We start from the raw sequence: 26,747 nt of genomic DNA on the forward strand, positions 1-26,747 counted from the left end.
GAAGGGTGTGGATTAGGCACCGGCGAGGACTCGGCGGATGATAGAGGGGTAAGCGAAGAGGATTCCGACGGCGTGGACGGGGCTGTCCCGAAGTGAGTTGAGTCTTCTGGTTCGGAGCGGAGCTCGTTGTCGAGAGGTCTTGTAGCGCAGCGCGGAGCTCCGAAATGCGGAGGTCAATGTTGTCCGGGTTCGGGTCCGAATACGAATCAGACCGGAACAGCTTGAGAGAGATCGGAGGTGGCCACAAATAAACCCCTCGCGGTGGGCTCCAAAATGTAACGTCTATCGAGAACCTAACCGCGGCGAGCGGAAATAAAAAGGATCGGGACAGGGTATGTAGTGAGCGAGGTGGGATGAGGTTCCCGACTGGTCAAGGTCCGGAGCTGGTTCTCGGGTAGCGGTAGGGGGACGTAACAGGGCGAATCAGACAGGGAGACTCAGCGGTGACTCGTCCGAACGGGCAATAGTTACTCGGAGACGGTTGCGGTACCGGGGGCTTGGACGGAAGACGGTGACGGGGACGGAAAGGGACGAGTCCCTGTTGCTGCCCTTTTTGCTGAACCGGACGGCGAGCGGTGAGCGGTAGACGGTGTGGTACGGTACTGGAGGGCGGTAGGCAGGGACTAGGGGGGTCCCCGACAGTGAGAACCGCCGGACGTTACTTCCGATGGTATAGACGGTAACGGAAACGGTGTCGGAGACGGTGGACGGTGCGGTCGGTGGACGGTCAATATGAGAACTTTCCTGTTTTTGCGGTGGAGCGGTCAAAAGACTGTGCACTGTGCGGTGAGGGGGAAACGGAGTCCGGGGTTGCTTCCTGCTACGCTACGGATACAAAAGGGACTTCTGGACAGGAACTACGCACGGACCACGAACCGAGACTGGGCCCGTACCGTCCAATGAGCGTCCTCTGGCTTCCGGTTACCTTCCGACACGCGTTCCTCCTGGTCCCCCGCGTGTTTCCCTCCGGTTGTGTTCGAACCCCGGTTCCGGTGACGACCGCCGGTGAGAAGTGCCCAATGGCGCGGGGAGAGAGAAAGAGACGTCCTGGGGGCTCCTAGGCTAACACCGTGCTAGCAGGCAGGAAGGAACAGCGAGGTCCGTTGCGAGCACCGCCACCGGAGAGGTCCCTCCTGCGTCTGACGAGGTCCGCCACCGGTAAGAGCCTCGGAGTGAGAGTGCGGGGCAGCCAGAGCCAGCCACTATTGATACCCATCAACGCGTACCTCGTACAACAGAGAACCCTCCTACTTGCCGAACTAAAGAAGCGTATCCACGGCGATTTCAAGCTGCTGTGGAAGACGGCAGAGCTGGTTCTACGCTCCTGGAATGTCCACGGCACCTACTCGGAGCTCGCTATCATGTTCACAGATACGTTCATGCTTCAACTCACAACGGCCGACTCGAGATCGGGCGCGTCACCGGCCCCCGCGTTCATCCTCTTTGCAAAGCCGCTAACGTACGACAAACGTGAGGCCGTCAAATGGCGGTCGGACTTCCTGCGCATTGACCTGAAGAAGGGCGCGCAGCCTTTGCGACTTGGCCTTGACATATTCCCGGTGGACAAAGGCTCTGTCGACTGTAAGGTGTGCAAGGCCGATGTGCACCGTACAGCAGATTGCCCCCTGGCGAACACTCCGGGTTGGCTCGGGGTTACCCCAGAGCTCATCGGGAAGGACGACAAGGAGCCCGCCGGCAGTGGGACGTCCAAGGCACCCGAGCCGCAGAACCCTGTCGACACCGCGCAGGACATGTTCCGTACCGTTATGAAGCGGAAGAAGAGGACCTCGGAGCCCAACCCGAGCAGCGTGACCAAGCGCGGAGGACGAGCGGGGCGAGGTGGATGAGGCTCCGGAGGGTTCGGCACATGGGCCAAGTAGGCAGCGGGCGGAGCCTATGCTCATGAATGTATATACATGGACACGTAATTGTATCACTCTAGTCGCAGGATCCTATGGTGCGCGACAGCCTACCCGGAGAGGGCTGCTTAGAAGGCAGCAAGCTCATGCGTACGTATTGTGTGGGCACAGCAAACACCTAGCCCAAATATACTCGTGTCACGTCGCGAGGAAAGCTAAGTGTTCCCTCCGCTGTTGGGGGGGCCAAGCGTGTCCGGGCGCGCAGGGGCCAAGCGACAGCAAAACTTACTGACGTCGATCTTACAGGTCTCGCAAATCTTTAAGGGAGTCCCAAATTGCTACGAACACAACTAACAATGAATTACATAGGCAGCTACTGCAGCAACCCCGGAACAGTACACAAGACATGGAATTTGCGCCGGTGCAGGCTCGAGGACGAGCTAGCGACCCTGCGGCTGGTTGGTCCAATGACAGCCGCGACGAAGTGGACAGCGGGACCCCTGCGCGAAGCCACGATGGTGAGGCTCCGGACATAGGAGCCCATGACCCACTCGAGCCGCGTGAAATGCTTTCTGGACGAAGGCATGAGGCTACCCAGGTGCGAGGAGCCGAGACCGGGAGGTCAGAACTCACCCATGGTATGGGACAGGACAACACGCGGGCGGAGCCCCGAGACAACAATTATAGCCGAGACAGTGTCCCAGACGCCCCGGGTGAGGACAGGGACGAGGGCAATGCTAGGTCGGGAACAAACTCAAACCGGCGCACGAGAAGAGCGGCGCAGCGCACCGAGCGGAGAGATGCTATACGTATAGCTACACTAAACATGAATGGCTACGGGCATGATGATCCGAAGAACAGTGAGAATAAATGGACCAATGTTTACCGTATGATGAGATCGCGAAACATTGGGATCCTATTAGTGCAAGAGGCCCACCTGGACGCAGACCGCGTACAACACATCGAGAAGTTCACCAGTAGTAAACTAAAGATATTCTTCTCAGCACACCCAGAGCGAGCACGCCAGAAGGATGGGGTAGCGATCGTAATTAACAAAAGGTTACTCACCCTGAATGCTGGCGTATCTGCTAGAACCATAGTCCCAGGCAAGGCAATGCACCTGTCTATCCCATGGCAGAAGGATGAATTATTACACCTACTGTGTATATACGCACCATCGGACTCAGACGCAAACCGGAGGACTTTCTTCAGGGCAGTTAAGACGTACTACGAAACTAACGCGAATGTCCCGCGACCGCACCTTATGGCCGGAGACTTCAATAACGTCGAAGACATCCTCGATAGACTGCCAGTACGCGACTCTATCGAAGGGTCAATAAGTGAGTTGGACACACTCAAGACCCTATTGGGGCTCAAACTCACCGACGGCTGGAGGGCAACGTTCCCTACCATGAAGGGGTACACCTTCCAGAGGAGGACAACGTTGTCAAGACTTGACCGGATTTATGTGACAGACAGAATTTTCCGGACAGCGAGAGGGTGGCGCATCTGTGAACCAGACTTTAAGTCCGACCATAGCATGGTCCAAGTGGACCTAGTCCGAGAGTTCGCACCTGAAATGGGCTGCGGAAGGCCTGTCTTCCCGGCGTTACTCCTCAAAGATAAGAAGCTTGCTAAGCAAATGAAAGAGCGTGGAATTTGGGCTGCGAACGAGATACAACACTTACAAGCGACTGTGTCCCGGTCGGAAAGGAACAACGCGCAAATAGTCCTAAGTAATCTGAAATCTGACTGGATGAGAATGGCAAGGGAACGGGAGAGAGAGATCGTCCCCCGGCTGTTGAGAGAGGTTGAACTCCTAGAGAAAGAGGTGCGCCGGGTCCCAAAATGTGCTGACCTAAGCGACCTAGAAAAGACGGCGGAGATCACCGCTCTGACAACACAGATCAGACGGCTGAGACAAAAACGCACAAACCAGCAAAAGAGCAATGCGCGAGCACGTCATAGGCTCGAAGGTGAGAGACCTACAAAATACTGGACCAGCCTCCACCGTGAGGTGAAGCCACAAGATACCATGCACTGCCTGGAAAAAGGGGGTGAATTAGCAAGAGATGGGACACCGATCTATGAAACGAATTCCGAGCGAATGGCGGAACTCGCAAGGGCGCACCATATGAACTTGCAGAGAGACACCCCTGCAGAACGTCGGGACCCAGTCGTGAGAGAAGCGAATATCCAACGGGTACTGAGTGCAGTTGATGCTCGCCTGAATAGAGAACAGATTGCTGAAATGGATGGAGAAGTTACGTATGAGGAGTGCGAAATAGCCCTGCGGTTTGCCAAGTCAGCATCATCCCCGGGATTGGATGGAATCACGTACGAGGTGTGGAAGACACTCCACGCGAGGTTCGTTGAGGACTCGCGTCACCCGGACCGTGCCAAGTTTGACGCAGTACGAATCCTTCATGCGGCCTTCCAGGATGTGCAGAGACATGGTGTCACGCTCGACTCAGGCTTCACGGATGGGTGGATGTGTCCGATCTACAAGGAAAAAGGTGATAAGACAAAGATTGTGAATTACCGGCCGATCACGCTCTTGAATACGGACTATAAGCTACTCACTAAAGTGCTTGCGGTGCGCCTTGCTGGGGTCGCCCCAGATATTATTCATGAATCCCAAGCAGGCTTCGTACCGGGACGGAGACTGAGGAATCATACCCAGTTAGCTAAAATGATGATTGAGTGGGCTGAAATCACAGAAACCAATGGCGCTATCGTCGCCCTTGACCAAGAAAAAGCATATGACAAAATCGCACACGACTATCTGTGGAGGGTGCTGGAAACCTTTGGCGTCCCAACGAGTTTCATTCAAACTGTTAAAGCTCTATACGCAAACGCGCACACATCAGTAATGATTAATGGAATACTGAGTAGACCATACCGGGTGTACCGCGGGGTACGCCAAGGCGATCCAATGTCGTGCCTACTTTTTGACCTAGCAATAGAACCATTATCAGCGATGATTCGGAAGTCCGATCTGAGTGGCTTCAACATACCAGGAACGGTTGAGACACTTAAAGCGACGCTTTTTGCCGATGATACGACTGTGTATCTGGCTGAGGACGATGACTTTGATACACTCCAAGAGATCCTCGATACCTGGTGCTCAGCGGCAAAAGCAAGATTCAATATTAACAAGACAGAAATTATCCCAATAGGGGCAGAAACATACCGATCGGAAGTGATAACCACTTACAAGACCACAGGAAAGTGGAAAAACTTCCCTCAGAACGTGCGTATGGCTGGAGAAGGAGAACCGGTTCGTGTTTTAGGAGCGTTCATCGGAAACGGAGTCCGTCAGTGCGAAGTATGGTCACCGACCTTCGCGAAACTTGAGAACATACTGGAACGATGGCAGAAAGGAATCTCTACCCTGGAAGGACGAAGACATGTCGTGCAGATGTTTGTCGGTGGCATGACTCAGTTCCTTACCGATGTGCAAAGCATGCCTCCCCAGATATGTAAGCGGCTTGAGCGAGTGTTGCGGAAATACCTGTGGAACGACAGGGTTATCCCACCTGTGAGTATGGAGTACGCTTGTGCGAGCTTCGAGCTTGGTGGACTTGGAATACTGGATCTCGAGGCGAGAAACGAAGCCATTGACATTATGTGGGCAAGGCCATATCTGCACATAGGACGAGGGCGGCCCACCTGGGCGTACATAGTGGATGATATCTGTGCCAGAATAGTCACAGTTGACTGCCCTGTAAAAGAACGGAGTATCAGAATGAACCCCTTCATGCAAGGGTGGCGGCCGAAGTTAATGGCACTACCGCGGAGTATCCAGACAATGATACGTACCTGCGAGAAATACAACTTGCGGCCGGAAGGAATTGCATTCTCGAGAGACATCTTGCGGAGTATGCCAATGTGGTTCCATCGCGAGATCGATGCGCTAAAAGCGAGGAAGCTGGCGAGAGCTTCAAAAGTAGTTACGTGCCTGCGTGAAAAACACTCACTTAAGACGGTCGGAGATTTTGAAAATTTTGTAACAAACTTCCACGCTCCCGGACACCTGGAAAGAGCATCGTGTAAGTGTGGCGGATGCATGTGGATGAAGCAAAGTATTGGGTGTGCGCACCCAGATGCATGTGCCAAGCGAGCCAGGGCCCTCCTGGATCTCTTACCGCCGAAGTGGGACCCCCGGGGACGGCATCCTGCGGACTATGAGGAAGAAAATCATAGCGCACTAGACGAGGTGAGGACGGACCTGGGAGACGACCTGGTCCTTTTCGATCGAAGAGTAACGGTCAAAGGAAATATAGCAGATGCTTACCGTATATTTACTGATGGCGAGGTGTGCAATGACCTTCCGGACGTTCAGATAGAATCATCTGGGAATGAGGTGGTCACGGTCGCAACTGATGGGTCATGCCTGAAGAATGGGCAAACAGACGCACAGGCAGGAGCGGGGGTTTTCTTCGGCGTGGACCACACGCGGAACAGATCCATAAGACTGCCGCCGAATCTTGCGCAGTCAAATCAAACTGGGGAGGCGGCTGCAACATTACTGGCGACTACATTAGCTGAGCCGAATGTACACATTATAGAAGAAACGGACTCACAAACAGTGATGAATTCCATCACACGCTGGCGGCGGAAACACGAAGACTCGGGCTTCGTGTTTCAGAAGAATGCGCACCTCACGAAGGCGATTATTGCTGCGATGCAATCCCGAAGAGCTGGGACGTACCTGAAATGGGTGAAGGGCCACAACGGCCACCCAGGCAATGAGATGGCGGACGAGCTTGCAGGTACTGGTGCAGCGAAGCTCACTGCGGATGAAGTCGATATTTGTGTGCCACCGCAGCTGCGTGTATCTGGCTGTAAGCTAAGCACGCTAACGCAAAGAACAGCTTACCGGGCAATACGGATTCGAAAGGAGAGAGCCCTGAAACCGCGGAAGAGGACGAGAGTGAACACTCACAAGACGTTACAAGGGATCCGGGGGGCCTTCGGGGTGTCGTTAGGGGGTGTCGTTAGCCGAGACGCAACTGTGGAGATCGCTGCGCTCTAAGAATGTGTCGAGAGAATGCCGCCAGTTTATGTGGATGACTTTGCATGATGGATATATGGTTGGCGACAAATGGTTGAGGCCCAAGATGTCGGACGAACTGAAAGCGCGAGCCCCTTGCGAGCGATGTGGTGTCACAGAAACCATGGAACATATTCTTTTTGATTGTGCAGCGGTAGGGCGCGATACAGTATGGAAGTTAGCTAAGAAGACTTGGAGCCTAACCGGACTCCCATGGAAGGAGCCGAACTGGGGAACAGCGCTTGGAGCGGCATGTGCAGTTTTCGAAAGTGATGATGGTGCGCGGAAAACAGCTGCGGAAGCGCTGTGGACCATCCTAATGACGGAATCCCTCTATATGATCTGGAAGCTGCGTTGTGAGCGTGTTATACAGAACGAGAAGCGAGAATTTACCATGCCGGAGGTGGTTAAGAGGTGGTATGCGGCGTTGGACAGGCGTTTAGACCTCGATAGACGATCCTGTGCGGGGTACTGGGGGAAATGTGCGCTGAAGGCAGGCACAATTGCTTGTATATGGGAACCTGTTCTGCAGGCACGCGGTGAGCTACCGCGAAACTGGGTTACCGATAGCGGGGTTTTAGTGGGTATTGAGAGAGGAAGATGACGGGGGCGTCTCCGGACCCGCCTGGATGACTCGACCTCTTTCTGAGTCCCACACTGTGTGCGTAAATGCATTTCCTCGTGGCGGGAGGCCTCCGGCCTCTTCTCGGACTACTTCTACAATTCTAGGATCGACACAGTCGACCAACTACCAGCGCGCCCGGCCGACACTCGTCGACCTGAGAAATTGATGTGCCTTCGGGACGAAAACTGCTCAGGGCAATGCGCTCCGCCAAAAAAGGTGTGCGAATCATGTGACATCGCAGTACCTCCCACGCGACCTCCTCAAAGCCGCAGAAGAACGTTAAACCTTGACCTGGACGCTAACAATACATCTTGTCCCTGTTCTCGTGAGCATCCTGCGGACGCTATATAGCCTGCACTCGACGTGTGAGTAAGCCACTCGCTCGTTCTCCCCTTCCTTCGCTCATGACCCTGCTCCACGACCTCACAGAAGACCTGGGCACTTTTCGCAAGGCCCTCCCCCATGTAGTCCTTGAAAATGCGATACCGCTCCTGATTGGATTGGTGGCCTATGCCGTAGTTGCTTCGTACGTGCGCAGGCGGAACATGCCTCCGGGACCGCACGGGCTCCCGTTCATAGGGAACAAGCATCAAGTCCCCTCTATCAAACCGTGGCGCAAATTCGCCGAGTGGAACAAGCAATACGGTATGTGCACGTCGCCTGAAAGTGTCTTGTGGCCCGCACTCAGGAGCATCGATACAGGTCCTATCTTCTCCTTGCATCTGGGTAGCACGCCAGTTATTGGTGAGATACGGATGGGATCGGTTTGGAATGCCGCTGAAGCTCAACATTTACAGTGCTCGGGACTGCACAGGCTGCTTGGGACTTGCTAGAGAAACGATCGGACATATATTCAAGTCGTCCGCGCTTCGTCGTAGCGTGAGTTAATGTGCCTGAACGTATAGTGGGTGTAGCTGAACCCGCTGAAGGGGAGAGATCCTCTCCGACAACATGCGTGGATTGATGCTGCCGTATGGCGAAGGCTGGCGCAAGTGGCGCAAGGTACAATTCTTCCGCCTGCCATCAGTGCCGGATGTCCGTGCTGACTTGTTCCCCACAGGTTCTGCATTCAGGGCTACACTCAAGACGAGCAGAGGACTACAAGGAGATGCAGTCGCTTGAGTGCATCGTTCTGCTGCACGAGCTTCTTACCGACCCTGCCAACTACGAGCGTCATCTGCAACGGTATGTCAACCCGAAGTTCGAGTGTCGAGATCAAAGTTCATGAGAAGTTGACATAGATTCGCTGCGAGCGTTGCAACCACTCTGACATACGGTCGGCGAGTAGATAGCGCGGATGAGTGGATCGTGAAGGAGAACATGGAAGCCATGGACTGTGAGTCCTTCCCCTCCTCGCTGTCTCGTATTCAGCGGTGACGGTAGCGATCCCCAGACCTTACAAGGTAAAATATATACATACTAGAATCATGCTTTAGACTAACAACGGCTGACGTTCAATCCTCGAATGCCTTCAGTGTGAAGTGAGTGTATCCACCCGGATTTACACTATCCGAGTCCGTGCGCTGACGATTGTGTAGTATTCCGGGAAAGTACCTTGTGGAGTCTTGGCCGTGGCTATTGAAGCTTCCGGTGCGTTCTCGTGCACATGCCCCGTTCATCCGGTACCGTGCTCACGCAACGGACAGCGCCCTCTGCAATGGTTCCGGCCCGAACCAGAGGAACATCGCCAAAGAGATATTGCTCTCCTCACCCATCTCCTCGATGATGTGAAGAAGAGGATGGCTGACGGCACCGCGCCAGACTGTTTAACTGCTCAGACGGTCAATGAACAGGCGAAGAACGGACTGTCCGATCTGGAGATAGCGTACACGGTCTCGTCGCCATTTGGTGCAGGGATCGAGACGGTGAGCCTAGCTCATACGTACGCGTGCTTCTGCTTCTTACTCGTCCTCGTCACGCGCAGACCGCTGGGACACTGTGCATCTTGTTCCGTATGTATGTCCTGGAAGCTTCTGGCGCTTGGCTGATCAACGTGTCCAGTTGCGATGCTGCATTACCCCGACGTCATGCGGAAGGCTCAGGAGGAACTGGATAGGGTTGTGGGCCAGGATCGTCTGCCCGACTACCACGATTGCGAAAACCTTCCCTACCTCAACGCTCTCATCAACGAAACGCTTCGATGGCGCCCTATCGCCATCCTAGGTGGGACACCTCACGCCGTGACTACGGACGACGTGTACCAAGGAATGTAAGTTGAATACGCATGCCACACTGTCTCATGTTGTTGTGGCGTGAACTCTCACTTCGGAGCTACAGGTATATCCCGAAAGGCTCCACAGTATTCGCAAACTTTGCGTGAGCAGCGGCCATACTTCCGACGACCGCACGTGCTGACAGTTTGACAGTGGGATCATGCATGATCCCGAGATGTTCCCAAACCCAGACGAATTCCGCCCGGAACGCTTCCTCGAGACGGACGACCCGAGGCTACGAGACTTCGAGCTGCCTTTCGGATTTGGCAGGAGGATCTGCGTGGGCATGCACCTGGCAAGAAACTCGCTGTATATCAGCGTAGCGAGGATCATCTGGGCCTTCGACATCCTCCCGGCGAGGGACGAACATGGTGGAGAGATCCTCCCTGATCGCTGGGATTTCACGAACGGTTTCAACTCGAAGCCAGTCAGTTTCAGATGCATAGTAAAGCCGAGGACGGTGAGGGCGACAGAGTGTATACAGAGGGAATGGGAGAGTGCTAAGGAACATCTGGGGAAATGGGAGAGTGCTAAGGAACATCTGGGGAAATGGCAATCCTGAGGCATATGGACTCGTACGGTAGAGTGCTCGTGTCACACTATGATGGGCACTTAATATAAAAATGACCAATCTATAGGATACCATGGGCATTTGGCACAGTGGTAGCGCGCACGCTTCGCATGCGTGAGGTCCAGGGTTCAATCCCCTGAATGTCCATCTCTGTTTGCTCTTTTTCCTTCCGCCCTGCTACCCAAGTTGAGAACATCATGCCGTTACAGTTAGAGGTGTATAGCACTTAAATATAGAACATCGTGTCCTTCAGCGAACCACCAACCCCGTTAGGGCTCTTGTCGGAACGCCACAGACGTCTCGCTTCTTGCATCACCTCCTCACTTTCGCTTGCTCCAGTCCCAGTGGTACCCGAATCAGATATCCCTTGCAACAACGGATGGATGTAGCATCTTCCACGCTCGCAGGCAAGGTCAGCATAGTAGGCCGGTGACACCAGACTGACCGCCTTGGTTGCCCGGGCAAACATGTAGCTGATGTCGTTCGTGAGAGCTTGCAGCTGGTCCGAGCCAATCCCGATCTCGTCGTGGACCACATAGTAGTGGGTGGGTCGAGTTGTCCCTTGCAAACCTGGAATGTGGAGAGACACGTGAGTCTTGCATGCCAATGGGGTACCGATGGGATCTCACCTCCATGTGCCTGCAGGTAGAAATCATACTCGTAGACTGCTGTTGCGCCGCGATCGACGACTGTGCCTGGCTTTGGGTTTCCGTCGTTCGCAGCGTTGGCAGGGTCCATTGGGTAGAAACGTGTGTGATGTCGTTTGCCGCAGATGACGATGGTGAGCTTGGGACTGTACGCTCTCTGCGCCGCGTTGTACTTGCGGAACGCCTTCCGCATCTCGGGCATCTCCTCTTTGACCACCGTGGCGAATTGGCCCTACGTCTGCCAGTCAGCTATGTGACAGCACTCAGACGCGATGCAACATACCTCTGATACACCATCACGATACACCAGTACTCGAGATGGAAGCTGACCGTTGTTCTTCCCTCGGAAGGCTTCCAGTCGTTCTTCGAACATCGACTTTAGGTCGGTGATCATCTGCATGGTATATCAGTCTCCGCCTACATTATGCCTTGGGGATCAGATGTATCGCATACCTCCTTTCTCGACTCTTGTATACGCATACTCGCAGGGAACTGACCCATGCGCTTGTCAATGCTCGCCACGACGGCAGCGATAGACGGCGTGCCCTTCACGGTGCCCACACCAGGATGCGTGACGTCCATGCCGACAAGCATCGTCGGCTCGGCATTCAACCACGCCATGTTCCGCTCCGCAAGTTCGTGGTTCACGCCTCCGAGTTTCATGTTGAACTTGAGCGCGACGTTCGCAAAGTACTGCATCTGGCCCTTCTCCTTCCTGATCTTTGCCGCGTGCACGCACACCGTCGCGACGTCCAGGAACACGTCGCACAGGTGCTTCAGACCCGAGTACACGTGTCGGTCTCCGTTCGAGAGCACGACGAGCACGATCTTTGGCTTGGGCCGCAGGCTCAGGAGCGCCTCCCGTATACGCTGGATCGCTGCCTTGCGAAGCGGGTCCTCCCCGGACTTGCGCGGAAGCTGCGCGACGCTGATCTGAGGCGGGGTTTGATCAACCCCCATCCCGCTGCGCTTGCACATGTCTGCAAACCCGCGCCATGTCTTCTCGAGCTCCGGATCATTTGGCCCTTGGAACTCGTCGCGCGGGTTCCCGTCCTGGATGAGGAGAACCGCCCACTTGTCGAGACGTGCGCCGACGGCGAAACGTACCCCACGCATGTTCCATGATGCGCGGTCGTCGACCTGCGGAGGGGTGCCCCCGGAGTAGCGCACGGCTGGCGGTGGAAGGATGCGTCCTGGGACCACGGCCATCTCGGAACCGACGGTGATGCCGAACGCATTTGCTGGAGGAGGAGACTGAGACAGGCCAAGTTCAAGCAATCCACGGTTGACGATCGCGTCGCCATTGACGTTGGGGAACTGACAAGCAACGCTTAGCATGTTCGCGGTGAGCTCGTCAGGAACCTTGCCCCGGTACGGTTGCTTCTCCATGATGACACAGACTTCGGCCGGGAGAAAGTTCTGCTTCTGCCCGCCAACATCGATCAGAGGAAGGTCGGGGTAGCGTAGACGGATATTGTACTCTGCGCACAGTCAGCCTAAGGCGATCGCACGATGGCGGAGATCGACTCACTCTTTAGGAAGTATTGTTCGACAGTGACTTCACCCATGCCTTCCGCCTGGAATCGATGTTGACGCGCGTTCACTTTCGCGACCGTCTTCGCCGACTTCCTGTAACCCAGATGTGTGGTCTTCACGCGGATGCCCCGCACAAACGACGACAAACGCCCACTTGGAGCCGCCTTCATGAACTCGAGCATCTTGTCGGCGAGATTGCCAGGGGTGTAGAACGCCGTCGTGCAGACATTGACGTTCACCATCAGCTGCTTCCACGCGGGGCGCACGGAGGAGTAGAACCCGCGCCAGGCCTCGAGTCCGCCGCCAAGAGAGATTGGCGGGGCCATCGGGGACGGATGGAAGAACTTGTTCCGCCCGACCACGACCCCCCCGCCCACGACGCGACTCGGATGTGAGGCCAGGATGATGTTCATAGCCATCACGACCGGGGCGAAGTCATAGTCTCGAGATTGGGGATGTCCCTCCAGATAGCTTTACACATAAACGAGAAGAAGTCAGTAGAGGGATACACCGACCCGATAACAGCAGAGAAAATTGTAGATCGAGGTGGATGCGCGGAAGTGGCAGGGTATGAGGAGCAGGCCCCACGAGAAGTGTTGTGCTTGTCGTGCACCGAGCCCTCATCACACTGGCACTTCCGGGACACAGGAAGTGGATGATCGTGGTACGTGAACACGTACCGGACAAGACCTTGGGTATCAATTGATTGTGTATACTTGATGGTCAGGGTATATTCCCTCGGCTCTCGTTTCTGATCGTGCTGTTCTTCGTCATCGTCTTCATCAGAGTACACAACTCGAATAGCCAACGGCGTGTTGAACTTCATCGGCGCAAACAACTTAGCGGAGTGGTCGTGTGCGACTCGTCCGGGCAGTCCAGCCTGCTTCCACTCGTCCGTGTGTTCGGCGAGTTGGAAGATTCTCCGCTTAAGCCGTCGGTTCTGGACCTGAGGTTCGAGTGTTATGTCATACTCATAGAATGGTCCTTTGGGCACATTGACAGGGAAGAAGTTCGTTCGTAGCTTTATGGCCTGCCCGATGGTTCCGAAGTCAGGGCGCGAGGGCAAGTCGTTGTCCTTCAACCGTAATGAGCGCATGGAGGCAACCAGAGCATCCTGCGACCCATCGGTCAACCGCGCATCGATATTTGCGGGTCTGTCTGGCGCGAAGACACTGCAATATGGTCAGATGGATGTCCTTTCCTCACAAATCATAGACTTACCCTCCGCGTCCCCGCCCGCCACCGAAGCCTCCTCCCCTGAACCCGCCTCGATCGCCTCCCCGGAAGCCACCCCTGTCGCCTCCTCTGAACCCACCTCTGTCGCTACCGCGATATCCTCCCCGATCGCCACCGCGGTACCCACCACGGTCACTAGGCGGGCCGCCGCCGCGACTTTGGTAGCCGCCAGAGCTCGGTGCAGGGCTGCCGCGTCCAGGAGGCCCACTGCCACCGCGCCCTCCTCCACCGCCTCTACCGCCGCCTCTGCCGCGATCTTGTCCGCGTCCGCGTCCTCGATCCATGTTTGTGCGCGCACGTATTGATGGGCCGTTTAACTGGGGGATGGTCTAGGGACAAAGGGCGCGCGAGGCTTCGCGGCTGCTTTATAGCATGTTCAGCCTCGATGTCGAAGATGATCCGGCGCAGCGGAGCCGCCCGAGTAAGTATATCTAATCTTCGCGAGGCGACCTTTCCTTTCCTCTTGCAAGTTACGTTGACCCTCGGAACAGCTTGACCACATGAGCGCGCGCATCCGACTGCCAAGTGCTATTGTGCTCCTCTATTGTCTCTGGAACGTTCGTATCTGGGAAGTGAGCAGGTCCGTTGACTAGGAAGGATAATTATGACCCACCGCATGGAGACAGCGTGTCTTGCGGTGAGGTCGCGTTCTCTCCGGATCGGTGCGTCTTGAAGCTTGCTGCTTGACTCCTTGTACCCTATGACCCTGCAGGGCCTGCATCCCAACAAAGCATACCATCCTCGTCCTATCTATCGATGAGTATTAAGGTTACGTCGAGAGCCGTGAGCGTGATGGACGCACTGTGGAGGTGGAGGGCATGGTGGGTATGGGCGGCGAGAACGCGATCGCGCGCCCTGTCCCCCATCATCCCGAGATGCAAGATGAGTGGAATTCCGAACACCTCTCAGGTCTTCTGATAGAAGGAAGCGAATATCTGGATTTCCACAACACTGATGAGCGTCCTGGAGTCCTGGTCACCCCGAACATGATGACGGCGCCGCACTTTGGAACGCCTTGCAAGCCGCGGACACCGGGTTGCGCCTGTCCACATCCTCACGGGTCCAGACTGACGGGTGCGCCCCTTCCGCACTGGGCAGCCGGAAGTTGGTCAGTTGAACATACACCTTGTCAATGCATGGTCCGAGGATACTTACGATGGTGTAACACGGTGCGGACGACGTGAGATCAACATCCAGAACATGGCCGGATCAGCGACCTAGCTTGTGCGGTCTGTTGCTGCGGTAGTGGTTAACATGAGATATCATCAGGGCGGAAAAACTAGCCCCGCGACTGTGTGCAGGATGCCATGAATGTTCACACACGCTGCGAAATGAACGCATACACGAACTCACCCCTTTCCTGGCCACTGAGTGGGCATGAGTCACATATATAGCCATAGGAAGCTAACATCTGTTCGGGGAAACATTGAACAACATCGGGATTCCGGCCGCGGATATGCGCAACGTGGGGAGCAGGTTGTGGTAAGAGTCAAAGAAGGGCCGTAGCATTCTCGTACAACTCAACGCCGGGCGACTTGGGTGCGCAGCCCTTCTATGGCTTCTATCCGTGATCTGGGGCTGCAAACACGTACACACGTACGCAACATTTCTCGGAGAGGAGGACCCTTGAACCTTCTTGTCGGAAAGAGTTAATCCAAGTCACCAATCCCCGAATGTTCACGCGCACGACGTAGATTACAAGAGCTCGTGTATGCTCGGTGTATGATACAGTACGACACAGCCGTAAGGACATTAGATAGAACTACACTGATACTACCTACATAAAGTGCCCAGCAGCAACGCGCCACGTCCAGACAAGAGTAAACGGTACAAACAGCCGAGATTACCAGCGGAAGGGGAATAAGATACGCACATACGTGCATAGCTGCCGTAAATATACGATGAGAAGGACATGAACAAGCATGGGAGATCCAATGGCACGGTCGATTCCCGGACGCGTTCAAAAACTTGATCTTGAAGCTCAGCGCCTAGTACTCCTGCACATCCGCATCTGAAAGCGACGCATACTCGCTCTCCGTCCTATCGTCATCCGCATAGTACTCCTGGACGACCTCCTGCATCGCATATCGCATGATCGGAGAGATGGGCACCAGCTTGGGCCCCAGCACCTCCTCCTCTTCGTCCCCAGCGAGCGGCGGGCCATCCATCAGGCGTTCGTGCGCGCGCAGCACCTCCTCGTCCGACATGGGCACCATGTCCTCCTCAGAGCCATATGCGCCCTCGGCCCCAATGCCCTCCGTTCCAGGCCCCACACCCGCCGAGGTGCTCGTTCCAGCGATAGGCTCGTCCACCGCGGTCGCGCTGCTCTCTGCGCCCGCCCGGGGTCCACCAGTGCCCCCGAGCTGCATGCGGATGCTCTCGCGCACACGCATGCTCATTCGGAAAGGATCCGTGAAGTCCTTTGAGACGGGCTCCGTCCAACGCAGGTCCAGGATGCGGCCCTTGACCATGCCGTCGATCGCCTTCGCGCCCATCTCGCGGCAGAGCAGGAAGTATGGCAGCGAGCGTGTGCGTGGCTGAGCGAGGCGGTTCATCACCCGAAGCAGCTGGTATGCACTGAAGTCGGGCTGGAACTCGGGTGCCTCATCGCCGTTCGCACCGCTTGAGGCGAAGATCGCAGGTGGCGATTGGTGCGGGTTCGCAGTGAGAGGGCTGTAGATACGGAAGCCCGAGCCAGGCGTAGCCGAGACAGGGGGAGACAGGCGGTGAATCGCGTGTGTGGATGCATGCTCGTTCTGAGGGCTCGCGGCACCGCGACCATTCGGCGCTTCCGGAGCTTGGCCGTTTGTCGAGGCCTGAGCGGAATGAATGATGTGCAGGTTCAGAAGAGCATGCGCCTGAATGAAATGCGAACTCTGCTTGACTGAAAGATGGGTTAGATACATTCCTCGTTGTGAATGCACAGTCACATACTATCCAGCTTGCCATTAGAGTTCACTATCAGACGGTCCGTAAGAGACGATCGTCACTCAACCAACAGAGGACTTACCGTAGTCCGTGATGTAGTCTTGCCAATGTGCCAGCTTGCCTCCGAAAGCGTCATACAGCTTCTCAAAGTCCAGGCCGGAGCGCAAACGCTCTGGCACGTCCGGCAACATGCGCTCACGGAAGAACTTTCGAGTCTCTGCCTTGGGATGATCACCGATGGTGATGATCTGCATAAGAAACATCAGATGATGCTTGGGTCGCAGCGAAGGGATCCCGTACCTTGCAATGCTGCATGATGTTCAGTTGCCTCAGCCACGTCTGGTAGAAGGGATCGCTCGTCGCGTGAATGACGTGGCACAAGCGGTCCTGCTTCGTGATAACTAGCATTGCATCGAGGAGACACTTCATCGCGTCGATGGAGCGAATGAGTGCGGGCCTGTCATGTCGATGTGTAAGCGATCGTCGTTCATTCTGAATGTACAGATACGTGCAGTTTGTGCGCCTCGTCGATGAAGAATACGGGGGTCTTCTTAGGCGGGCATTCCGGTTCCTTCTCCTTGTCCTTTCCGCGACCTTGGCGCGCATCACCGTTCTCTCGTGGTTTTTGTTCAGCTTGTTTCCGTCGCGTGGAGAACATGCGTGTACGCCATGAAGGTTTACTGTCCTGCTCCTTCTTCGCGTCTTTTCCTGAGCGAGACTCTGGGTCTCGCCTTGCTTTGGAAGCGGCGAGGACATCGGCAGAAGGTTGAAAGTTCCAATAGCGGAGGAGAGAACTCTGACAGGTTGATGAGCGGGAACCCACAGACTGACACGTCGAAACTGACCTGGAACAACTCCATGAGCCGCGCGATATCACTGGTCTTGATGTCTCCGAGTGGAGAGGACGAGGCTTCCGTTGACTGCGCCGTGTTGGAGATGCGACGTTCGACATTGAGTCGGTCATGCTGAGGGAAGTGAATGAGCGATAGGTCTAGTGACGACGCTAAACCGCTCACCTTGAAGCCCCATGCTTCCTTCTCGAAGGCTTCATACCCTGGCATCTCAGGATCTTGCGCGATGCTCATAAAGAATCCCTCCATCTGTTGACTATCGCCAAATGAGAGGTGACTGTATGCCAAACCCCCACGAGAACACGCACCTCAAGCTCATGTATAGGCTCGCAAGATCAGCAAACCCAGCAATGCGCAAGTCAAAGTGGAGGACGTGGTAGCGCGGCTGGGTCAACACTTGTCGCAGGAGAGCGGTCTTGCCAAAGTCTCAATGTATGCGTTCAGATGTAAAGATTGATCATACCTTTCCGACGCTACTAGCACCGAACAGAACAGTGAAGCTCGGCTCTCCCTCCAACGCGCGTGTGATAGCTTTCAGCTCGACGGGTCGTTCGTAAAACCCAGGAAATGCTGAGAATGTATGCGTCGGTGTGAGTTGTGCGCGTTCTCTAGCCTCCGCGAGCTCCCTCTTGGTCTCCTCCAACATCTTCTTTGATTCTGTCAAGGAGCGTAGGGTCTCGGCAGGCTGTTGCATTGGCATAGGTACGGACAAGGGGAAGGCTATCAGACAACGTGTTCGCACTGCCGTAACCTGGAGCGAGAGGGGTGCGATGAGATGAGTGAGATACGTACATTTGCAAGGACACCGATTATCTCGCCGATGCCAAAGAAGTTGCGTTTGCGAACGTCTGTGGGCATGGGCATGCCGCGGCGACGGGGAATGTTCGAGCGGAAGAGCCAGTGAAGCTGGAGGGTCCCAGCGTCACCGATCGTAGTGTACATGCTCGTCCGCCGCGATGCTGGGGGCGAGAGTGCGTGCGTGCGGGGCGTGGGCCCCGCACGGGCAAGGACTGTGTTGCCGTTGTTGTTCGTAGTCCTGCGGGCCATGTCACCAGAAGATCTGCGCGAGCTGAGAGGGGAGAAGGAAGGCGTGCTGCCACGGAGAAGATTGAGGATATGGAAAGACGAAAGGAGAGGAGCTGGGGAGATACGAGATATTGGGGACGTTAATGCGGCCGTCGCACCTAGCGGGTGCTGCTTGTGGTGCGCATACAGCCACCGTCCTCCCGCAGGGCGCAGCGTCGGAGGCATGTGTCCATAATCCAGAGGTTATATCACAATCCGTGAAGCGTCGACACGTTGCAGAGGCCTGGCGATTGACTTCGGACCTTCGACGAATCTAAGCGCACTGCGTTTTTCTCTGCGGATGACCAAGGTTGACCTGGACCAATCGCCAGAGACAGCGAGCATGCCCTGTGGATGTCGTGCGGGGGTGTTTCGAGGACGTGCGCGGAGAATGAGGGAGAGGGAACATTGAACGGTCGGAGGCTTTTAACGGCTCGAGGAATGCTGATGACGTCGTCGAGGCCGTATCTGCCACGTGGCGTCAACCACGCGGGGAGCAGCAAGCACGGGCGAGGATGGACATCTGCTCAGCACGGGAATCGAGTGTGACTGGGCACAGGAGGACGGACATGCATGATGGAAGAGCGGGAGAAAGCTGTGGTCGATGGAATCACGACGCGGGCGGGACGCGCGGATGCTTCGTCACGTGATCGTGTTAGGTACATAGCACTGCGGACTCGGACTGTAAGTACATCGGAGGTAGTACATAATAGCTAACTCTAGCATCACGCAGCATATCCTGCCATCCTATATAATGCAGCCTTGTCCCCGCTCTCGTCCACCAAACTGCGGAAGTAGCCGCCCTCTTTCTTGAGCAACTCGCTAGGCTTGTCGTACTCCACCTGTTCCCTTTAAATCAGTACCGAAACATCCAAATCAGCATGAAAACTACTCACGAGGTTCCCCGCGTCGAGTACCATCTGAGGACATGCAATCATTGTCAATATTCCAGAAAGCTCACCATCATGGAGGAGAACGGCTTACAATTCTGTCTGCATCCATGATACTCTGAAGGCGATGTGCCACGGTGAGAACGGTGACATCCCGTCCCAACTCTTCGCGCAAAGATTTTTGGATGACACTGTCCGTCTCGTAATCTTTGTCTCCCGTCAGTACCTTCCATCACCGCCGATCACTGGTATCACACTCACCAATGGCGGACGTCGCTACACAACGCTGTCAGCGCATCTCCAGATAACTATATGCAGAGGAAGACGCACCTTCGTCCAGAATCAGTAACTTGCTCCTCCGCACAATAGCCCGAGCAAGCGCAATAATCTGTCTCTGACCGACAGAAAGGTTGCCTCCCCCTCCCGCGATCTCAGAATCGAGCGTTATCCTCGCGTGATCGCCCTCCTCCTGGAGAGAGAACAGCCCCGCGGAACGGAGAGCGTCGTTGAGCGTGGCGTCGTCGTGTTGGCCAAAGGGGTCGAGGTTCTGGCGCAGAGTTCCGCTGAGGAGCTCCGGCTGTCGAGGGAAACCGCATAAGACACTGTAAGAGGGAGCAAGCGAGAAGGGAGGAACACACCATCTGGGGTATGATGGTGATGTTTGAGCGAAGGGCGTCGAGGTTCATCGAATCGGTCGGAATACCGTCGTAGTAGACCTTTCCTTCTGTCACGATGCAGCGCAGCAGTGCCAGCGTCAGAGAACTCTATACGTCCCAGTCAGACCGAGGCATCGAAGATGAATAGATCTGGAACGTGCCTTCCCACTTCCTGTGCGACCGACTACAACAACGTATCAACAACCATGAATCAGATGGCCCAAGTACCAAGTACATACCGATTCCAACCCGCTCCCCGGACTTGACTTCGAACGAGAGACCGTGGAGCACGGCCGGACCATCCTGTAGGCGACCTAATCAGCATTCTAGCCCAGGCCGTGCGACGAGTACCTACACTGGAATAGCGAGCAGTCAGCTTCTCGACGCGTAGATCTCCACTGGCAGGCCAGTACGCGGGCGGCACGCCCTCCTTCGTCGGTTTCGGTTCCTGCTCGATTGTCATGTACTGCTGGATGCGCTCCAAGCTGTTTCGATCAGACACCACATTAGCCTTATCTTGGTCCACCATCGGATGCACCCCAATCTGAGCTGTACTACTGACCTATTGGCTGTGCGAGGACGGAGACAAGGTTCAGCAAAGACACGGGAAATGGAAGCCATTCTTGACATACCTGTGACTTGGAACTCGTAGAACATCTTCAACCATCCGAGGATGAAGCTGCTGAACCCAACTGCCATCGCCATCGCGAAGCCCGCATTTGATGCGCTCAGGTTTGCGCCGTACGCCAGGTAGGCCGCCAGAACGGCCGAGAGCGCTGAGCCTAGTATATCCACGCGAATTGTTACCCACCTGCCCCGCAGGCAAAAAGCTCAGCATGCAGTTACTCGCAAAGATGACAGAGAGGTAGGTCAGGCTCACCGGTTTAGCGCTTCGTAGGTCAGCCCAGCGCGGTTGTATCTGTCCATGCGGGCGTACGACTCCTGCTTGAACGCCTCCTGCGCACCATACGCGCGAATCGACACTGTAGGCAGCAGCCCAACGTCAGCCAACGTCACCCATGTCAAAGCACACAGTAACAGTGACAGTAACAAACCAACGCGAAGCGAAGCGACACTCACCCAGACCCGCGATCGCACTTCCGAAATGCCCGAGCACAGGCGCCTTGGCGTTGCTCATCTCGCGCTTCACCGACAGCTGCGCGCGCATGTACACCTGGCTGATCAGGGCTCCGAGCACGGCGACGATGACGGAGGGCACGATGTAGATGGGCAGCATGAACGCGACTGAGCCGATCTTGAGGATCATGAATATCGCGCCTTCCACAACAGAGTGCAGCTCCCGGGCCATTTCGCTGTCGACTGTGAGGAAGAAGTACCATGTCAGCATATGGATGTAGTCGCTGTGCGTACAGACAGGACTATGTAGGGGTGGAGAGAGGCTCACCAGATTGGATGTCTGCGGTGCAGCGAGCGATGATGCGCGAGGTGGGAGTAGTGTCTAGCCATCTGGGATTGAGGCGTGGTAGTCTGCCTCAGTATGCCCCATCCTGTTGTGACTCACCTGAGAGTTGTCCCGAGAACAGATGCTAGGAGGTTCTTGTGGATGAGACGGGAAGCGCGGATGTTCCCGTAGACGTAGAGCGACCAGCTGGTGGCATACACAGCAAGGAGGACGAAAACTATAAGGCAGTACTGTGTGACATAGCTGGCATTGACATAGCGACTGGTGAGGGTGCTATATTCGTGAACGAGATTCGGGAATGAGCTCACTAAGGTACCGAGATCTCGGAGGGTGCACGGTTCTCGTATTGTGCAGCCCAGTATCCCAGGAAGTACGTCTGCGAGGATGCCGTCAGTACATGTCACTACACATAGAACATAGAAACAGCATACCTGACCGTTGATGCCCACGTGCGTGATGCAGAGGGTGCCGACATAGGCCGCCCAGTATGCAGGAATCCATGTTGACTGCGCAACGTTGCCAAAGTACAACATGACTGCGCGAACATTGGTCCAGTCTCTCTTCAGCGCGATGGTGATCACTCACAGGCTTTCCAACCAACGCGACCCACGCTGATCTCCTCGGCGACGACGAGCTTTCCGTCCTTCGCTTCTCCCTCGAGCGGTGGCGTGTCTATCTCCTCATCAGCTTTATCCAGCTCTTCCTTCTCAGCTGCGAGTTCGGCCTGGAGCTCTTGATCTTCCTTCAGCGCCTTGTCAAAGGAGCCCTGGCTGACGATCCGTCCATCCGTCCCGAGTGCGACGACGAACTCTGCCACCGGACGAGTGAGGGCGACGTTGTGGCTCTGCGGTGCAATAGTAAATTGAGGTTGAGCCTTCAGTGGGACCGTGTAGCATCACTATGACACTTACGACGAGGATGACAGTCCGACCGCGGATGAGGTCCCCCTTGAAGCACTTGTCGACAATCCAGTGCCCAGTGTGCACGTCTAGGGCAGCAAGCACCTGGGTGCGAGCATGATGATGTATTAGCACGGTTGCGCAATAGGGCGATGCAGTCGACTTACATCGTCCAACAATAGCACCTCCGCAGACGAGTAGACAGCGCGAGCGAGCGTGATGCGTGCCTTCTGTCCGCCACTACCAGATGCAAACTTAGTTCTCTACGCACTACCTCCTGATCCGAACGTCTGTTTTACCTCAGCGTAATGCCCTTCTCGCCAACCTCAGTCTGGTCGCCCGCATCAAATAGGCTAAGGTCACGCTCGAGGGCGCACTGCTTGATGACTAGAGAACACACTGAGCATGGTACTGGCCTGATAAATGCATCGGAGAACGCCTTACCCTTGTTGTACCGAACCTCGTCATACGCAGATCCAAACAAGATGTTCTCCTGATAACCGTCCTCATGTCAGCCTTAAACATGGAGTAATGGCCACATGGAGGACCCATACCCGGATGGTTTCGCTCTGGATCCACGACTCCTGCGCCGCATAGGCAACACCACCTGTCCTGGGGATGCTAACGAAGGAGTCGGGTCCCGACGGGATCGCATGCATCTCGCCTAAATATCCATCATTTCAGCTCAACCCCAACCCACAGCGACGTCATGAGTCATAATGAAACTAACCGAGCAACGCCATGAGCAAAGACGTCTTGCCCGAGCCGGTGGGCCCGACGATCAAGTTGATGCTGCCCCGCTTGAATATAACCTCATCTTCGACATCGAGCACGAACTTGCGCTGACTTCGTCCTTCTGAGGTTGCAGGGGTGGAGGGGGTCGAACCCTCGCGGTCCTTTGCCCACGTGAAGGTGGTGCGAGCGATGCCGAGGACACCCATGTCCTGCTGTACTGGGCGCGGCGCGAAGTCTGCAGAGGCGCCCCTCCCGGCTTTCTTCTCTTCGAATTCGTCGAGGAGCTCCGTCTACATCCAATTCATGTTAAGATAAGAAGCGATTTTCAATGGTGCGAGGGAATTGAAGTCAGCCTACATTGTGGATGAACTCGTTGAGGCGATCCAGTGAAACTCGGGCTGTACAGTAGTCGTTGAATACAATGGTGTCACCTCCGGATAATTGACCCGCACTGCATACCTTGAGTGAGGACCGGGATGACGAAGAAGATCATATGCATTTGATGCTGAATCGTCTCGAAAGCTGGCAGGTGTCATGTTAGAGAGACGTATGGTGTCTCTGGTATGCGCTCACCGGTGTAGGAGGAGAACAGACGAGACGCTGCAGGATAATCCATAAGCCGCGCACCGGGCTTCTAGGGAAGACTGAAGACGAACCTGTTAGCTCGCCACCGAATAGCATTGTCTGCCATCAGGAGGTTAGCATGACGTTGTGGTGGTTCCGAGGGAATAGACATTTACTTACGTATGCAGCGAACGTGAAGACCATCGTGAAGAGCGGGATGCTGAAGCTGCGAGGGAGATCATGATATGCGTGAGTACTTCGGGCCTCGGCCGGAGAATGGGGCGGGGAACTCACTTGATGAGGTTGTTGGTCAACTCCAAGAACTTTGTCTTGCGGATGAACTTGAGCTCCGCCTCCCTGCGTTCCTCTACCTGGCTGGTCACGCGCCGCTCCCATCCGAAGAGCTTGATCATCCGGACGACGTTCAGGACTACATGAAGAGAGAGGTCAGCATACTTCAGTCTCTGTTGGCTTTGGGGTCAGAAGTGAACACGCACTCTCGTTGATCAGCTGCACACGCGCATCCGTCTATGTTCCCCGTCATCTATCAGTACCTGGGGCGCGGAATAGGAAGAGGAGTCGTACCTTGGCCATCTTGCCCGCTTGAAAGCTCTGGATCCAGCTACTGAGGTATCCGGGTACGGGTAGCAAGGCACACATGCAGGCAAGACCAATGATAGCACTGGTTAAGGCGCATTCATGTAAGCCACAGTCGGTCTACATGCAGCGACAAGCAGCCTACCTCCATCCCAAGACATTGTAAACGAAGATGATGGACGACCCAATGAGGACCGGAACCTCGACAACTGGCATATAACGCAAGTGAGTGAAGGATCCCGGGAGCTGTGAATCCACTCACATAGTTGCAGCCAGAACTTATTGCCGTTCTTGACGTTGCTCAGGTCGCTGGTGACAAGGTTGTTCAGCCGTCCCAGGAGTTGGCCCTTCTTATCCGAAGCGATAGCGCCGCCCGCGGTTGTCTCTGTTTCCACCGATGATTCTGCCTTCACTCGGATGCGGAGAGAGTGCTCGAACAACAGCTCGGTGACGACCGCCTCCAGGCGCGCGCTTACGACACTCTGCGGCAGGTAGAGTGTCAGAGCGACAATTACTAGACGTGCGGAGCGACGTACGATAATCCACTGGTTCCACTCTTCGCAGAACGTGACGGCTGTGGGTCCCACAAGCAAGAGGAGCGCCCACGCCCAGGGATACGCGTTCGACTTGGGCCCGCCGACCTCAAGGTACCTAGACCACAAGAGGTGAACGAGAGACAGGTGCCGAAATTCGAAGACCTACGCGAGGAGTCCCTTTGCAGCAATCGCACGGCTCAGAGTCAGGACGGCCTATAGATATGTCAGTACAGCTAGACACGAAGTAGTGTGCGTAACTCACGCCTAACGCCGCAAGTGCAGAAAAGAGGAGATACTCGTTGCCTAAGGCGAGAATGGTGAACAATGTGGAATAAGACGTCATACTTCAAGAGCTTACGAAAGACCCTCAACAGTCCCCAAAACAAGTGCTCATCCTTGCCAAGCTGGAACGGGTCGATTTCCTACGGAAGAATGGTCAGCGAAAGCGACCAGGACAATCGGTATAGCTACCTTAAAGCTGCGCTCAGTGAGATTCTTCGTGGCGTTCGAATCGGCTAAGGGAGGGAATTCGTCTAGAGGAAGATGCTCTACATGAGATGCCTTTGAGACGGTCTCATTGAGCCAGCTAAATGTCACAAGCGAGAAGATAGAGCTTGTTTGTTCCTTTCCGGGGTTTGCCATTGGTTCCTATGTTTGAGCGCGAGGATGAGGAAGAGTATTGCATACGGAGTTGAGAACGTACACTCGGGTTATATGGTTTGTAGGTGCGGGGAGCGAGCAGTGGAAGCGCAACCGCAGCCTTCAAGAGCAGTAACATCTTCAACCAGAGGAAAACACCATCCGCAGCATCTGCGGGGTCCCGATTTCTGAGGAGCAGTGGGAGCACGTCGCGGTACGTATACACGCCAAGAACAACGAGCAGGACCGAGTTCAAGTGTGCTGCGAGGAGCTTGCCAGGCCGGCGAGACAGGATCCATGCCAAGGCCAGCACGGATGCGTAGCTCTGTTCACACCAGAATCAGTGATGGACGGAGTAGCACGGCGGTGTAAGAATAGGGCTCACGTAGACTTCGCACTCGACCAACTCCGGCCACCACGGAGCGCCGTCTGTCCTCCATGTATCAATGTGGCGGCGAAGCAGTGTAGTGAGCGAAAGACCGAGGAGCAAGACGCAGCAGACTAGCCGGGTCAGCTTCACCCGGAGGACGGCGGGCCCGCCTGCCCGTTGTACCAAGCAACGCAGACCGGGTTGCTGTGCGACCGAATCCGCGGCGCAGTCCTCGTCCTCTACATGCAGCACAGGTGCGTACTTGGGAGAAGGGTGCGTCCAGCGCTCGCGTATAAAGCTCAGAGCCAACAGCGCCGCGGACGTTCCGACACCATAGAGGGGGAAGAGCCGCGTATCTTCCCAGAAGTACCTGCGAAAGGTGTCAGCAATACGATCACGAGACTGCACAACAGCGTTATCGGTATGAAGCAGTTCCTGATCGACAGACAGGGGGAACACTCACCCAGGTAGCATGACGAGACGTCGTAGTGGGATGGGCAGGATAGAGATTGGTGAAATATTGCCGCTAGGACAGGACGTGGATATAAAGTGCCAGTGACGCGTCGCACTGACGCGTCGTGATTTGTGCAAGATAAACTCTGCCCTGACAGACAGGTCTCACCGCGCCCTTGATTAGCGTCTGCCGCTCTGCGGACTTGAATGTGGCTCCGAAACGGACTCGGAGAAGACTATCATCGCGGCATGTTATCGGCCGCTAGTACAGACAGCCCTTTACGAGAAATATGGCACTAGCAGACCGCTCACCATTACTACATCAGTAATTCCAGATTTTTCTGAACACGTCTGAACGCGTCTGAAACGTCTGAATCAGACGTTTCAGACATGTTCAG

At 55.4% G+C, this 26,747-nt stretch overlaps 9 protein-coding genes and 1 non-coding gene across 10 annotated transcripts; 7 read left to right on the top strand and 3 right to left on the bottom strand.

The window, feature by feature from the left end:
- Positions 1–899: 899 nt before the first annotated feature.
- On the top strand, positions 900–1,847 carry L226DRAFT_574623 (uncharacterized protein; the record flags this gene model as incomplete). Its single annotated transcript, XM_067685076.1, has 2 exons — positions 900–1,005; positions 1,081–1,847. 2 exons carry the CDS (start codon positions 900–902, stop codon positions 1,845–1,847), a joined length of 873 nt encoding a protein of 290 aa, XP_067531074.1.
- An 805-nt stretch (positions 1,848–2,652) lies between these two features.
- On the top strand, positions 2,653–4,464 carry L226DRAFT_426628 (DNase I-like protein; the record flags this gene model as incomplete). The annotated part of the gene is made up of 1 exon (XM_067674651.1): positions 2,653–4,464. A coding segment is annotated over one exon (1,812 nt), but the record flags the coding sequence as incomplete, so codon positions are not given.
- Positions 4,465–4,839: 375 nt separating this feature from the next.
- Positions 4,840–5,562, top strand: L226DRAFT_443367 (uncharacterized protein; the record flags this gene model as incomplete). Its single annotated transcript, XM_067674844.1, has 1 exon — positions 4,840–5,562. A coding segment is annotated over one exon (723 nt), but the record flags the coding sequence as incomplete, so codon positions are not given.
- A 3-nt stretch (positions 5,563–5,565) lies between these two features.
- On the top strand, positions 5,566–6,399 carry L226DRAFT_446382 (uncharacterized protein; the record flags this gene model as incomplete). The annotated part of the gene is made up of 1 exon (XM_067674893.1): positions 5,566–6,399. A coding segment is annotated over one exon (834 nt), but the record flags the coding sequence as incomplete, so codon positions are not given.
- Positions 6,400–6,453: 54 nt separating this feature from the next.
- Positions 6,454–7,519, top strand: L226DRAFT_514280 (uncharacterized protein; the record flags this gene model as incomplete). The annotated part of the gene is given in 2 exon segments (XM_067678406.1): positions 6,454–6,855; positions 6,869–7,519. The coding sequence occupies 2 exon segments, from the start codon at positions 6,454–6,456 to the stop codon at positions 7,517–7,519; spliced, it is 1,053 nt and encodes a 350-aa protein (XP_067531078.1).
- A 410-nt stretch (positions 7,520–7,929) lies between these two features.
- Positions 7,930–10,390, top strand: L226DRAFT_538781 (cytochrome P450). Its single transcript, XM_067681559.1, has 14 exons — positions 7,930–8,185; positions 8,243–8,284; positions 8,338–8,419; positions 8,470–8,542; positions 8,601–8,725; positions 8,782–8,876; positions 8,934–8,943; positions 9,016–9,021; positions 9,079–9,130; positions 9,187–9,405; positions 9,465–9,492; positions 9,542–9,749; positions 9,818–9,856; positions 9,907–10,390. Exons 1-14 carry the CDS (start codon positions 7,945–7,947, stop codon positions 10,313–10,315), a joined length of 1,629 nt encoding a protein of 542 aa, XP_067531079.1. The 5' UTR covers positions 7,930–7,944; the 3' UTR covers positions 10,316–10,390.
- A 9-nt stretch (positions 10,391–10,399) lies between these two features.
- L226DRAFT_t235 lies at positions 10,400–10,471 on the top strand. The gene has a single exon. It is a non-coding gene; the product is annotated as a tRNA-Ala (tRNA).
- Positions 10,472–10,550: 79 nt separating this feature from the next.
- Positions 10,551–14,027, bottom strand: L226DRAFT_469950 (argonaute-like protein; the record flags this gene model as incomplete). Its single annotated transcript, XM_067676268.1, has 7 exons — positions 10,551–10,894; positions 10,954–11,203; positions 11,255–11,365; positions 11,425–12,452; positions 12,503–12,978; positions 13,188–13,679; positions 13,729–14,027. The coding sequence occupies 7 exons, from the start codon at positions 14,025–14,027 to the stop codon at positions 10,551–10,553; spliced, it is 3,000 nt and encodes a 999-aa protein (XP_067531080.1).
- A 1,704-nt stretch (positions 14,028–15,731) lies between these two features.
- L226DRAFT_469903 (uncharacterized protein) lies at positions 15,732–18,569 on the bottom strand (the record flags this gene model as incomplete). The annotated part of the gene is given in 10 exon segments (XM_067676262.1): positions 15,732–16,627; positions 16,678–16,701; positions 16,754–16,919; positions 16,972–17,163; positions 17,180–17,467; positions 17,517–17,636; positions 17,688–17,778; positions 17,831–17,937; positions 17,986–18,207; positions 18,315–18,569. 10 exon segments carry the CDS (start codon positions 18,567–18,569, stop codon positions 15,732–15,734), a joined length of 2,361 nt encoding a protein of 786 aa, XP_067531081.1.
- A 654-nt stretch (positions 18,570–19,223) lies between these two features.
- L226DRAFT_225124 (P-loop containing nucleoside triphosphate hydrolase protein) lies at positions 19,224–26,554 on the bottom strand. The gene is made up of 42 exons (XM_067673030.1): positions 26,360–26,554; positions 25,912–26,266; positions 25,591–25,851; positions 25,359–25,535; positions 25,246–25,309; positions 25,150–25,190; positions 25,054–25,100; positions 24,888–25,002; positions 24,614–24,833; positions 24,497–24,560; positions 24,340–24,436; positions 24,252–24,282; positions 24,049–24,184; positions 23,935–23,980; positions 23,847–23,874; positions 23,764–23,790; positions 23,650–23,712; positions 23,548–23,588; positions 23,186–23,480; positions 23,010–23,119; positions 22,900–22,948; positions 22,755–22,842; positions 22,623–22,695; positions 22,468–22,560; positions 22,142–22,400; positions 21,988–22,091; positions 21,865–21,932; positions 21,656–21,799; positions 21,539–21,600; positions 21,214–21,453; positions 21,014–21,116; positions 20,766–20,944; positions 20,696–20,702; positions 20,489–20,618; positions 20,373–20,436; positions 20,295–20,317; positions 20,116–20,241; positions 19,808–20,054; positions 19,739–19,753; positions 19,572–19,684; positions 19,484–19,507; positions 19,224–19,429 (listed from the first exon to the last, which is right to left on the bottom strand). Exons 1-42 carry the CDS (start codon positions 26,368–26,370, stop codon positions 19,313–19,315), a joined length of 4,557 nt encoding a protein of 1,518 aa, XP_067531082.1. The 5' UTR covers positions 26,371–26,554; the 3' UTR covers positions 19,224–19,312.
- Positions 26,555–26,747: the final 193 nt, after the last annotated feature.

This window comes from Lentinus tigrinus, assembly GCF_003813185.1.
Source record: "Lentinus tigrinus ALCF2SS1-7 unplaced genomic scaffold L226scaffold_36, whole genome shotgun sequence".
NCBI classification, from domain to species: Eukaryota; Fungi; Basidiomycota; class Agaricomycetes; order Polyporales; family Polyporaceae; genus Lentinus; species Lentinus tigrinus.